Source organism: Rattus rattus, chromosome 1, assembly GCF_011064425.1.
Source record: "Rattus rattus isolate New Zealand chromosome 1, Rrattus_CSIRO_v1, whole genome shotgun sequence".
Taxonomy (NCBI): Eukaryota; Metazoa; Chordata; class Mammalia; order Rodentia; family Muridae; genus Rattus; species Rattus rattus.
In genome coordinates, this window is record NC_046154.1 from 111056661 (window position 1) to 111070515 (window position 13855).

At 40.8% G+C, this 13855-nt stretch overlaps 1 protein-coding gene across 1 annotated transcript in view; it reads right to left on the reverse strand.

Moving 5' to 3' along the window:
- Map3k7 (mitogen-activated protein kinase kinase kinase 7) overlaps positions 1 to 4381 on the reverse strand; it is a 57289-nt gene extending 52908 nt beyond the window's left edge. The window contains exon 1 of the mRNA XM_032904939.1: positions 3922 to 4381. Coding sequence (XP_032760830.1) covers positions 3922 to 4041 — 120 coding nt within the window. The 5' untranslated portion in view covers positions 4042 to 4381. The remainder of the gene's footprint in view (positions 1 to 3921) is intronic.
- Positions 4382 to 13855: the final 9474 nt, after the last annotated feature.

Consider the following 13855-nt stretch of genomic DNA (forward strand, 5'->3'; position numbering starts at 1 on the left):
CATCTCTTCACTGTAACCACTCCGGATGTCTACTGAGATCAGTGGCCACCAATTTCACATACAAGAACTTACTGATTATTTTTTGATTATCCATAACTAACAAATCCATAGACTCGTGTATCCAGGCCCTATAATTTCAGGCCCTCTTCTAGTATCCACTACCTACTAGTTTATAGTCACTGTTAAACTTCTACCTAGTCCCATCCTAGTCTATTAAAGCTTTAAAAACAAAACCTTTTCTGTGTCTCTTCAATAAAGCATAAGCAGACATGTAAAAGAGTAGTTGTACATGCCAATATGCTGAGCTGTGGCCAACAGTTTGGGACTCCTTTACAAAGTAATCTCTATAGATACAGTCTACGTACTTAAGTGGCAGCCCACCAGTGGCGGATACTCATGGCACCTGGCTCTTTATGGTATCTTTTACTCCTGCTTACCATAAGTATTTGTTAATAAAACAGAACAGAAGGAATCAAAACTGGAAGAGTCAGCTCTCATTTCCAATGTAAATTCCAGCTTAGCCTAATTATGTAAAATAACCCTTGGTTTACCACACATTAGAAAATCAGCCGTGCATCCAATTCTTATAATTATGCTGTGATAGTTTTATTTACTGGTTTAACAACTACTTAGAGAACTTTTAGGTGTTACGCACTCTGATTAGAAATACAAACAAGATACTTCACATCTGTCTGAGATGGGAACGCGATTCAGTCAGAATTAGGTGCCACGAAGGGCAACAGGAATACAATGTCCCAAGTTCCTTGAGGAAAGCTCGCTTAGGAAGGAACATTTGTGATGGGACTTGAATGGTGAGAAGGAACCAGTCACGTGATATTTTGGAAGAAGAGCACAAAGGCAGAAGAACAAGTGCAAAGACGACTAATCACTAGTGATATCTTGAACCAATGAGAATGAATTTATTTGGCATGTGGCGTCAACTTTATGTGCCAGTTTAACACTGTGATTCTGAGAAATCTTAGGATTCTTCCATTGCGCCTCAGCTGTACTGTACAGAGAAGAAAATGTTAAATGTGCAGGACCAACTTCTATGTTGGAAATGAGTATTCTGAATCTTTATTCCTAGAATTAGGTCCCACTATGGACACTACAGTGACACTGCAAATCTCATGAGTGAGAAAGTTCAAATCCCAGCTCTATCACTGACTGAGACAAGAGGCTTTTGGCAAACCGAACTCCAAGACCAGTTGTCAGTATTTGTAAAGTGGGATAGCATGTGTCTGTCTACCCAACTCCATTTCCTCAGAAATTATGACTGATGTCTAAGAATGCCTAAACTTACTTTGGAAAACAAGATAATACATGTTGGAAGACAAGGTATTTTATTTTTACAACAGGAATAGATTTCTAATGATTTTGTCCAATCTATCAATGTAAGAGAGAAATCGCAGGTACAAAATGAATGACCCACCTAAATACATTCTGACATAACCAATACAGTGTCTAATTTTCTAAATGTGAGTACACTTTCCAGCAAACCACAGTTTTCTCTTTTTAACCATCCCATCCTCAAGGTATCTGGTCTACCTTCTGACTCTTTTCAGTCAAGTAGTAGAAGGTTAAAACCTGAATGACTTTAAAAGCTTAGTACCCATGCAGATTTCTTAGGCAGAAAGCTGACATAATTGACATGAAAGTGAAGAACTCAGTACTAAGACTGTGACAACCAGCATCTGCTCTCTTAGAAATAAATACGAATCTACTAAACGATTCTACATCTGTCTACAGCGAGATGGCTCCCACACGGCTTCCAATTATCTTTGTGTAATGCCGATTCCATTTTATTATTGTTCGAGAAATGAACGATGCGGTTCTCTTAACTTACTGTTTTGCTTTCTGTGGTGCTATGATTGAAGCCAGAGCCTTGGGCATGGAGGGCAAGAACTCCAATACTGAGCTGCACACCAAGCCATTAGTTTGCCAATTTAAAAGGTGGTATACTTGTCCATATAAAACACTGAAGGCATGTAAGATAGTTTTCCTGTTGGGTCATCTTTCTGTTTTCCTATTTATGATTTAAACTAGAGGTGGAATGTAAGTTGAAATAGCTCTTGAATGCCTATGATGCACCGCTGACTGTACAATCTGTTTAATATGCTCACATGAAGACTATAATGGAAATTATGTAATGGTTTTGCCATCAGAAAGGCCCGAATTAAATCAAGACTATAAAAATAAACTAGATTAAGACAAAACAAATTTCAAAAATGCACCAGCTTTGGATTGAAAGCATCAAGTTGATTATTGTCTCCCTTAGCAGCTTGAAGGCCCTAATGAGGCAAGAATGTGAAAGCTTCAAAGAGTAGTGTGCAAAAAACCAAGGTTGCAAAAATCAAACAAAGTAAGTTTGTGGAAACATGTGGTAGACCATGCAGTACAAGTTATTATTATATAACAATTTGTAGTCTACAAGGACAGCAATTCATAAGAGTAGACGTAAATGCTTATTTAAAAATCTGCGATTCTTGTATACTGACTCACTGAAGTTTTAGTCTTAAAAAAGAATGTTATCCAGGAAAGCTGGATCAACTACCAACTTCTGAAAAAAGGAATTTATCTAAGCTCCAATGGGGGTGGGGGACATATAAAATATTTCCCTCTTCAAAAACAGGCCTTCTTTTAGCATATGACCTTAAAGCAGGTCACCCTTCCTGTCTGGAAGGTTGCTTCCTAACAATGTCAGGCACTACGTTGGATTTTCTGCACACACTGCTTAGCTGGATTTGTCCCACTGATAAACTAGGAATTACCCCCACCTTACAGTTAAGGAAACGAACACACAGAACATAGTAGAAAACCAAGTCACACCGTGCCCTGTCTATGCCACTCTGAACCTCCCTCTGTCTCAAACCTTCCTCTTCCAGCACACTTCTCAAAAGACAAACATGTTCTCAATGAACACACTGATCTCTGGTTAGTTTTTGTGATAAAAGATGTGACTTAGTAGTCCTCCAAGCTAAAGATGTATTTATTGAATATTAATTAGCTTGCAACTTTTAACACCTTACTATAATACTTTAAAAATGAAGACGAAAAGACTACTCAGTCTAGATTTCAAAAAACAAAAACATAAACAAAACAAAAAACCCCCACATTATGGTACAGAAAATGCAGTGCTTTAAAAAAGGATTAAATTCGTAGTAACTGCATGAAAGCATTTCTAATCAAAGCTTTAACGAGTTCTAAACTGCATTTTGAATATAGGTACACAGTTTTTTCTTTTGTAAATATTAAGACTCCTAGAAGTCACTGACCCAACTGTGAATCTGAAAATAGGTGATGCATTGAAGACACTCTTCCAACTGAAGATTTAATTTACTCGGTTTTCCTAACAGCAATTTAGTGTTATAGTCTGCTGTCACGGTAATCACTACTTGCCTCTTCAGAATATGCTACTTAAAACATGTTTTCATAACAGACTTACGTTACTAAAGATGAAATTCATTTACGTTAGCCCAATAGAAGGCAAAACTATCTGCAGTATCAGAGAACGAATTCGGGACCAGGGAAAGCACCGTTCGACGTTCTTTTTACCACCCTGTACCGAGCACGGTCCCGAGCATCCTTTCGAGTCACACACTGCACTAGAACACACACACACACGAACACACACACACACACACACACACACACACACACACACACACACACACACACACACACACACACACACACACACACACACAAAACTATCTTGGCCTCTAACACCACTACCAGAGAGAGCTGAAACCCCGCAGCCACCAAACTTTGCTCAATCTATTTACGGATAATCGAACTGCTGACCACATATGAATCAGTTAGAGAATCACAGATTCAAACTCAACCATGAAGTTCATCGGGAAGCCGCCTCCCGCCCGGGATCGGAGGCAGCGCGGGGCAGCAGGGCTCGGCCTCGCTCACCTCTTCCACCTCGATCTCCTTGTAGTCGATCTCTTCGAAGTTAAGGACCTGCGATGGCGCTTCGATCATCTCACTGGCAGAAGACGAGGAGGAGGACGAGGCGGCGGATGCTGTCGACATGATCTCCCGCGGCGCCCGGGGGGCCGCGCCCGCCCACCGGCCCGCACACCACCCTTCAGCCCGGAGCCCAGCAGCCCAGCCGCCCGGCGCTCCGTGGCGCGGGACCGACCCGGGCCACCGCCGAGTCCCGGCTTCGGCTCCTCAGCGCTTTCCGTCGCCGGGCCCCGCCCACCACACTTCCAGTTCCGGTTTGAACTCGGAACTGGGAGCGAGGAGGCCCGCTTAAGGGAGCGGAGCGGGGAATTTTGTGACTTGGAAAGAGAGAGAAAAGCCAGGTTAGGGGTGGAGTGGAAGAGGGCGAGAGTGGAGCCGTGGGGCCGAGGAACTGGCTTCGCGAGACTTTTGTGAAAGGGCATCAGCTGCAGGACGATACCGCGATACCTGGCGCCGTGACGTAATGAAAATGCGCGATCGGAACTGGCGCGGAACTAGACCGAAGGCGGTTCGGTTGGTCCCGCAAGATCCAGCGGGAAAGATAAAACCTGTAGCTTTTTGCCTATTTCTTTTGTGCCGTGTCATGCCTTCCCCTCCTCTGTTCTGAGCGGTCCGCAGACAGGCCGGGTAGGGTTTGGGTTGTATTCTTTGGGCGCATCCTCATGTTCAGTTTCACCCGTGAGCTGTTGAAGTTTTAAGCTTTGCAAAAATGTTTTCGCGCATTGTGTCTGCTGCTTCAAGCGAATTCCTGAGCTTGTGAGGGATTCGAAATAAGAAGTTAGTGCTCGCCACCCGGAGTAACACCGTGAAGTGTGAGCCCTCACTGATAGAAGTTAACATTGTGGTGTAACACCGATAGCATCTTACGCAGTTCATAAAGCAATCCAAATTGCCTCGCTTTGTCAGGTTCCCGCGACTGCCATCCACAACAGCCCCAAGAGTTTGTTTTGAGAAACTTACCTGCATGCAAAACTGGATGGATCCTTGGATACACCAAGGAAACTAATTTTAAGAGGAGTCAATATGGAGCAAAACTGAAAGAAGAGTCACATTTCATTGTCCTTACCGTATTTATGTACAGCATTTTGGTGACCTTTGAAGGCATTGTCTTTGAAGGACTGATGTCTTTGAGGAGTTGCTGGGGAGTTTTAAAGATCACAGGTGGTTCTGAAGACTACCCAGCAAGATTGCGGTGGATATTGTAAAACCCCACTTTCCAGGGTTTGTTTGAGTTAAGATAACTTAATTGGAAACAAAGTTAATAGTCTAACAGCTAGGAAGCGAGGAAGGGCATAGAGGCTTGAACCCTAAGTAAAGAATCACTGCTAGTTTAACCGAAGATATCTCTATATGAAGGAATGTTGCCTTTGCGTTGGCAATCTTCGTAGCAAGTATTAGTTGTACTGGAATTATGTATTTTAACCTGGCGATGGCTTTCAACTCCTTTCCCTTTTTATGTTCCCATAATTTTTCCTTTCTCTCTTTTAATGCTAGTGCTGTATGTTCATAAAGTATTCATCAGTAGCTTGGCGATTCAAGTTTGAGTGTCACAAGTTAGGTCAGAGAACCCCAAGTACTATCCATATTGTATGACTAGCACAATTTTTAATTTAAGAGAAGTATGACCACACAATTTTTAATTTAAGAGAGGTGTTGAGTTTTAGTTGATTTGACTTGAAGCCAGTGGAACCATTGGAGTTACATTTAGTGACAACGAATGTGTTCTTGAGAATGTGAAGTCCTGAGTTTACTAACAGTGACTGAAAGTAAAGAGAGAGTAGGGATCCCAATTGTGCTATAGGGGAGTTTTCTTATAGAACAACTTAAAATAATGCAAGTAAAAGTAAATTGGACATGCTTGGGGTTGCAAGTAGATCATTGTATTTGACAGGAAGCCATTGTGAGTTACCATTCTCATTTCATAAGTTAACAACAACAACTTTTTAAACGGATGACAAAGAATAGTTTCTTCTTGCTGCACACATTTTCTAGGCACGTTTATCCTGGGTCTTGGCCTTCAGTATCACTGTTACGACTGATTTCTCATGTATTCTAAATATTAAATTTTACTGAGTTTTGGACCTGGTAGGCATCTGTATCTACCAAAAGATGTAATATAAATGCCCAAGCTTGACTATCAGAGTGTTAATTCACCATGAGGCCAATGAACTCCTGGGATCAAACTTTCTGTGTTGGCTGGGCAGATATGGGTTGGGACTTGGGGTTAAGATATTTGAATCTGCTGTTTCACAGGTAATGAAGTTTCTGGTGAGACTCTGACCTGGTTTATGATTTTGAGACAAGGAAAAGTAGGCCTTTGGAAGTGAGAATCTGGGAATTGACAAGGCATATTGATAGGTCATTATTCATTTATCTGCTGTTTTTTTCTAGTTATGAATATTACTGAGATGAACATCATGTGATTAAATCTGGAGTTAGGATATTGTTAGGCAAAAGCTACTCTGGTTTTCTAGCAATTTGACTTTCTCTGGGACAGTTTTAGTTTGCCTATGTTACAAAAAAATGTGCTAATTGCTGTTAAGATGCATGTCTCTTCTCTTAAAAGCACAGGTTTTAGGATTCTGTTATAATCTCTTATTCCAATCTCTGCCACACTCTCTTGAATAAATTAAACTCTCAACTTTAATATGTCTCCCTAATACTAACCTCAATGGATTATGAAAAAATTTAGATGAGTGGCTATAGATTCAATCAACCCTGAAATAACCATTAGTTTATTATTTTCCTTCCTTGGGGTGAAACAATAGAGGAAACAGTTATCCACTGTGGGGCTGGGGGGCTGTAGGGAGCAGGCCTGGAACAAGAGCGGGGTCAAGGCATGTCCAGACCCCAGAAATCTTGTCTTGAGGTTGGCCCTGGCCTCCATACCTCTGAGCACATAGCCCTGTGCCCGGACCTTTACCTCACCAGAGGAGATCACAAAACCCAGAAGCCAGGTTAAATTTCCTCTTCCCTTATAAGGTCATGTGCAGCAGCACCTTCTCCTTATGCAAATGAGGCATCTCCTGCTCCCTGTCCCTGACCACAATGTACACTCACCCCATAGCTCCTACTTACACCCCAAAGGTTTAAATAGCCTTTGTTCCTTCCAGTAAACAAAACAAAACAAAATAAAACAAAACAAAAACTTTCTCCCTGTAGCCAGTCTCCGAAGCGTCTATTCTCTTCACACTGTTTGTGACCACAGAGGTCAGGTTCTTATGAGAAGGGAAACGGTGGGTATTGAAACAGGAACGAGAATAACATCTACCACTGACAGTAGGTCCTAGTGACTAGGAGAATTTGTTGTCACAGAATAGCTTAACTGCTGACCGGCTTACACTTGAAAGTGGAGTCTGGCTTAGGTTGATAAGTGGTTGAAGAAGAATGTATGAACGAGCTTGGATGAACAGTTTGGGGTACTCGAATATGGGGATGGGTAAAGCTCCTTGTGGTGTACTTTGAAAGAGGACAAGGGTTAGAGGCTAGCTTTTCTCAGACCACCATACTCTGGTGAAGACAATGTTATTAAGGTAGGATGGAATACATGTAATATATTTCTTAAACAGTTTGTTACCTTGAAATGTATAATGTTTAGACATTTAGTATGCTGGCCTCTGCTTTACTCTTGCTCTGGGTCCCTCAAATGTTAGGTCTGGCTTTTGGTGCGTGTTTGTGTGTTTGTGTGTTTGTGTGTGTGTGTGTGAGAGAGTGGGGGCGGAGGGAGGGAGGGAGGGAGGAGGGAGGGAGGGAGGAGTGATTTCTCTTTCAATATGCTGGCAGGTTATAGGTCAGGTGTTCATAACTTGGATGTCATGTTTGTGACTTCCCCAGGAATGTCTATCTTATCACTTGGAGCTCAGCCCAATCATTACGTCAGAGATAATGATGCTGTATTTCCTTACCTCCCTACCCTTTCACTTTCTATACATTACTGTTTATTTCTACGTATTTAGTTATCTGCCCTCTTCAGTTATTTTGTTCCTGGCTTATTTTCTGTCCCAGTCTTCTCAACCTTCCTGTTCTAGTTAACATTAACTGTCAACTCGACAGTCTGTAATCTGGAAAATGCCTCCATTGAGTAACTGCCCTCATCAAATTGTCCTGATTGATGTAGGAGAGCCCAGCCCACTGTGGGTGGTGCCACTGCCTAGGTCCTGAACTGCATAGGAAGGCGAGCTAACTATGAGGTAGAGCAAACCAGAAGCTAACCAGAAGCAGTATTTCCGTGTCTTGTCTGGATTCCTGCCTGACTTCCCTCAGTGATGCATTGTGACCTTAGGCTAAATAAAAACTCATTCCTCCCCTGAATTGCTTTTGGTCCAAGTGTCTTATCACAACAACCAAAGGAAAGACTAGAACACCCGCTGGTCAGGATTTAGAGCAGTGCCTGAAGTTCAGTAACCACTGTACCGAAAGTGAATGAGATAATTCCTAATAAATACCGTGTTAATTTATTTCACATACAAAAGTTAACTGGTTATTTCCTAAAACATCATTGGGAGAAGACCTAATAAGCAGGTAAAATAGATGTGTAATTGGCATACCAGTAGTTTATTAATGAAAGTTTGCTTTTAATTTACCTCAGAGTTTTAAAAATGCTTCCTCTCCTAGCATGCAGTAGCCAGTTTAGGGGACTCTTCCTAGAGTTTCCAAACTTAAACTAGATCTCCTTTCCAAATACTAATACTATTTAGCCTGGTTTGATAGATTGCTTGCTAAAGTTTACTATTATCATGGCATTAATGATTGTTTTCAGAGATAACTGGTATTTTAACTAACACTTAAAGTTTTTTTACTCCCAGGCAGGCCGAAGCATCATCCTGTAGATCAACATTTTTGTTTTGTTTTGTTTTGAAAGGTAAAAAGCTACACAGATAAGAACTTGATTTAAAAAGGAAAATAATCTTCATGGAAATAGTATTCTTGAAAAGACACATCCATCAAATGTCTTATTTCACTGGCAAAAATGTCAAGTAAATGTTTTAGATGATCTTTCTCGGGAGACATTACAGAAGCAAGTTGGCTGTTTTCGGGGATAAATAAGATTGTTTCATCTCCCACAGCCTTGGGGAATCAACTCCCCACTTTAACCATGCCATCTACTCTTCATAATTTCAACCAACAACAACCTCCACAGACCCCACCAAAGCCACAGTCAGAGTAAGGGATTGGAGGGGGAGAGGCCCACTCTGCATCCCCCCGCCCCCCTTCCGAAGCACCCCACAGAGTCACAGACACGACACCAAATGAGACATTCCCATCTGAAAGACATCTCTGGGAGCCCAAAGTGCTCTAACAGGGAACCAACTGCCGACTGTTAATCAAGACAATTATTTAACAGACCCCACACACAGTATAGGCCAAGTAACAGAGCCTCTTAATTATGCCCAAAGGCATTCAAGTAGTTAAAGGAAGTACTCTTAACAGGAGACTCAGCCCTGAACAGCGCCTTCTTTCTATCTTCAGTATCCACTTCTTTCACACTGATGAGTTCGGAGAAGAAATACTAGTATCCAGATGCTTAAGGAAGAATTAGAAGTGGAAGAAGGCATTCAGGAAATGGAATGGTGGCAGGCATTCCTTAATGGGATGACTAACCTAAAGAAAGTGCAGACGACAGCCTCAGTGTGGACTATTAAAGCCCTGCAGCTTTAAATCGAGCCTACAATCGAAAAGGAAAAGCAGGTAAACTTTTGATATACAAAGCCAGAGTAACTATGCTAACTAAATATCAACACTATCTGAGCTCTGCTTATTCCTATCGGTGTTAAAATGTTTCCCTGGTGGGACTTACAGGAATTAGTAGGCACCGTAGCAATTATGCTAAATATTAAATATTAAACATCTACCTCTAAACCTTTTAATGTGTAAGAAGTGGTATGTGAAATTAGTACATTTCTCCAAAAAATGTATGACATTGGAAAATCTTAGCATGATGTTCTCTATAGAGAAGCAGAAAGAGGTGACAGGATTCAACAGAACAGCTGGTCACGTCTTATCAATGAGTTAACATTCTCACCCACTACATCTCAGGCAGCTTTTGTTTAGATGTTATTGTCCAGTAAATGTTAACTCTTATGTTAGCTTATTGCTAACATAACAGTAAGTATAGCCAGAACAATTATCTTATTAAGTAATTTGACGATCATTTTGAAGAACAAAAATTTGCCAATTAGATTTTAATCTTGGGTCCATTTTCCTTTTCCCTGAAAGGGAAAGAAATCTAGTGTTGCTGTAAAATTATTAAAAATGCTGTCTTTTTTCCCACACTAGGTCTGGAACCATAGTGCCCCAAGACATCTGTTAGAGATCTTCATCTCAGTCAGCAAAGCGTCTCACCCGCTTTGCTCTATCCAGTATCACACTGTAAAGGCTACTCTCTGAGCCTGGCAACGATCTCTCTACCTGTCTACTTCCCAAGGCAGGCTGCCACCATGCCAGAAACACACATCCCAATTTCGCAGCAGGCTAGCATGTCTAGCCATCACACACTCTCTTGAACTTCAATCGCCACATGAAAGAACACACAACACAATAACCTCTGATCCAATTGATAATATGTAATTTGCTCTTCTAGACGTACAAAGCCCTGTACATATCTATCCCTTAAGAATATTCATAACAACCTGTAAATGTGCAGAGAGGAATCTTAACATCAGCCTCCATGTTCTCTCTCCTGCTTCTCCTCCTCTTGTTCCAGTCTTCTCCCCTCTCTAAAACTTTCTCCTGTCCATCCTTCCTTCTTGTCCAATGGCAGGCCTCATTCTATCTTGTACCTGCCTTCACCTGTATAATGACATCATCCTATAATCTGGCATTAGCCACTTTGTTTCAATTTGTAATATGTTTCTTTATATTCAAGTTTAAGACTTATTTCCAGTTGGTTCCATAGGACTGTGATACGGACACTCTCTTTTGGTTGCAGTCTTCTGTTTTGTAATTTTAGTAACTTGGTTGATTGATTTGTTTAAAGAATAATTTGGCTCTTAATTCCTTCTTGTCCAGATGGCTAGCGACCATATAAAGAGTCAATACTAGTCTTTTCTTGAAAAATTTATATTATGTCTGTCTGTCTCTGCCTTCCTGCCTGTCTGTCTCTTTGTGTATACACAGTGTGCATGGATTGTGGGTAAAGAACAACCTGCAAGTTGATTCCTTCCATCCTGCATGTGGGGCTGAGCATCAAACCCAAGTCACTGAGCACTGTGGCAAGCTCCTCTACTCAATGAGCCATCTTTCTAGACCCTGTCGTTTACTGATCTTGAGAGAGACGCTGGAGAAAGGAATTCCAGTAATCAAACTCCAGTATTGATGAACTCAGTGTCCTAGAAAAGTGTTCAATCATCGACTGGATCGCTGAAAGACATTAACTACCTCGATATACAGAGGAAGATATTTCAGTTTAATCCTCTCTTAGGTTTTTCTAAGTCTCCAAACTGAGTTTTCGAAAATGTTGGAGAGTTAGATTGACAGTTCTAGTCTTCAACTAAGGTATCAGATGGTATCTCTTTGGAGGTATATTGGGTTCCCTTAAGGTAAATGATTGATTGATTGCAATTTTTTTGTTGTTTGAAGAATGTTATTTTGAGTATTATTCTTCCCAAGGAAAAAGCATTGACTTATTTTAGGGGATAATATACTTTGAATTTCATATGATATTTCTTCTTATATGATCATTCACTAATTAGTCAACCAAGTGTACTTGAACCTTGTAGAATAAAATGGAGAGAAGCTTTGGTTTTGGGGGAAGGGATTGAGGTTGAAATGGAAGCAAAGTGAAATATGTTAGAGACCACAATCTCACTAATACCCAGTGGTGACTCAGGAAGGTTTAGGAAGATGATGCTTGCTGCAATGAGTAGACCAAATGCATCGCTAATGGTGGGCATAGGAACCTGGGCAGAGGAGTGTACACATGCTATCACTCATTTACCTCTGAAGTTTGAATCTTTCCATTTCTTCACTCTTCTGATAAATACACCTTTCTGGCTTCTTGATAAATGACAGCTGCCTAAGGTTAGTAAGTTATTATCTTAATCAGAGTTGGATGACGTTCACAGCCTAAAGGCAAATTTAAATTTGAGATTAAATTAAGCAATTGTTAATTAATTGTAGTAAGTTCCTCAAGTACATTCAGGGTCTAAAAGCTTATCAGTCGATAGTCAATATAAACCATCTCTATTAAAGAAAAACAATAGCATATTTTAATTGACATATGATCTTTATTAAACTAACAAAAATAGAGTTGCCTTTGGTCTTAATGAGGTTGCTTAACTAAATCTGCTGCATAGAATTGATTTCTGCCTTTTTCTAAAGGACTCATTATCAACTTTAATAAGCCAGGAATTGATCCATTTTGGAAAACGAAGAATATATTATATCCTAGGTCTCCAACTTAATTTGTAGAGAAATAGATAGTATCAGAAGTGAGAATTCTCCTCCACTGAAACATATTGAACTGGCCCAAGAAATATTTCTGAAACCAGCACAATTTAGCTGCAGAACCGAAATAGGATAGGGAATCTGCACAGACACCTTAGCCGTGAGATACCACTCAATCTAAGACTGTGAAGGACTCAGCAGGCAAAAGGAGAAAGATGCCTCTGTGTTGTAACTTAAGATGCTTTTCTGCTTTACATTTTAATTAGCTGTATAACTTCATATTAAACAAAACTGTTATGCTTACGAATTATTTTTATTCTGGTCCTTTATAACTGAAAAGTGAAGCTTGTGACTGTCTGGCTTTCATAGACAAGAGTCACGTGACAAAGCTACTTCACCCAAATGAACTTTAAGAAATACAGTTCCTATGCAGAGCTCAAGGGGGCTGCTGGGGCTGTTCTGATGCGTCTGTTTCTGGACAGCTCAGTCCTAAGACATTTATTTATTCCTTCAGCAAGCATCATTTGCTGTATACATGCAGTGATAGATAGCATGCAGTAGTCTTCTTGAGTTGTTCAGCCTGGGGCTAAAAAGAAGTCAACAGTTGTATTTTCTCAGGTTTTCTTGTTTTACTCTAAGACATCTTTCCCTGATATAATGACATGATAATTGTCATTACTTGTCTGCTCTAGGAGACAACCACGTGTTCAACATTGATGTTTGCAGATTCAGTTTTTATTTCTACATGTTGGTTTGACTTTCTAGACCAGCGTGCTGGCCACATTTATATCAACTTGACACAAACTTATAGTCATCTGAGAGGAGGAAACCCCCATTGAGACAATGCCGCCGTAAAATCAGGCTATGCACCAGAGCATTTTCTTACTTATTGTTTGATGGGGGAGGCCCCAGACTCTTTTTGGGGACCATCCTGTGCTGCTGATTCTGGGTTCTTTAAGAAAGCAGGCTGGGCAAGCCATAGGGAGCAAGTCAGTAAGCAGCATCCTCCATGGCCTCTGCATCAGGTCCTGTCTCCAGGTTCCTGCCCTGTTTGAATTCCTGCCTTGACTTCCTTCAGTGATGGACTGTCGTCCTGAAGTGTAAGCTGAAACAAACCCTTTCCTCACAAATTGTCTTGGTCATGTTTTTTCATCATGGCATTGGAAGCCATCAACTATATATATATTTTGGGGTGCTACCATTGTGTTACCAAAATCCACTTTTTCCATATAACATAGGTGGGCCATAGAAATGCATGCTCCCCAGATGATGGGCCTTAAGCCAGTGACCTGTGGTATAAACGTTTAAAGAATTCTCAAATCTTTTTCCCTTTTCCAGAATAATTTTACAGATTTGTTACATCTCCTGGGGGTGGTTGGCTTAGCAATTCCTCCTGTGCTGTCTATATTTTTCTGCAATCTGTGCCTCAGGAATTGTTTCTAAGGAGAATACCTAGGAAATCTGTGTTGTACAGATAATCCAGGTAGAAGTTTTG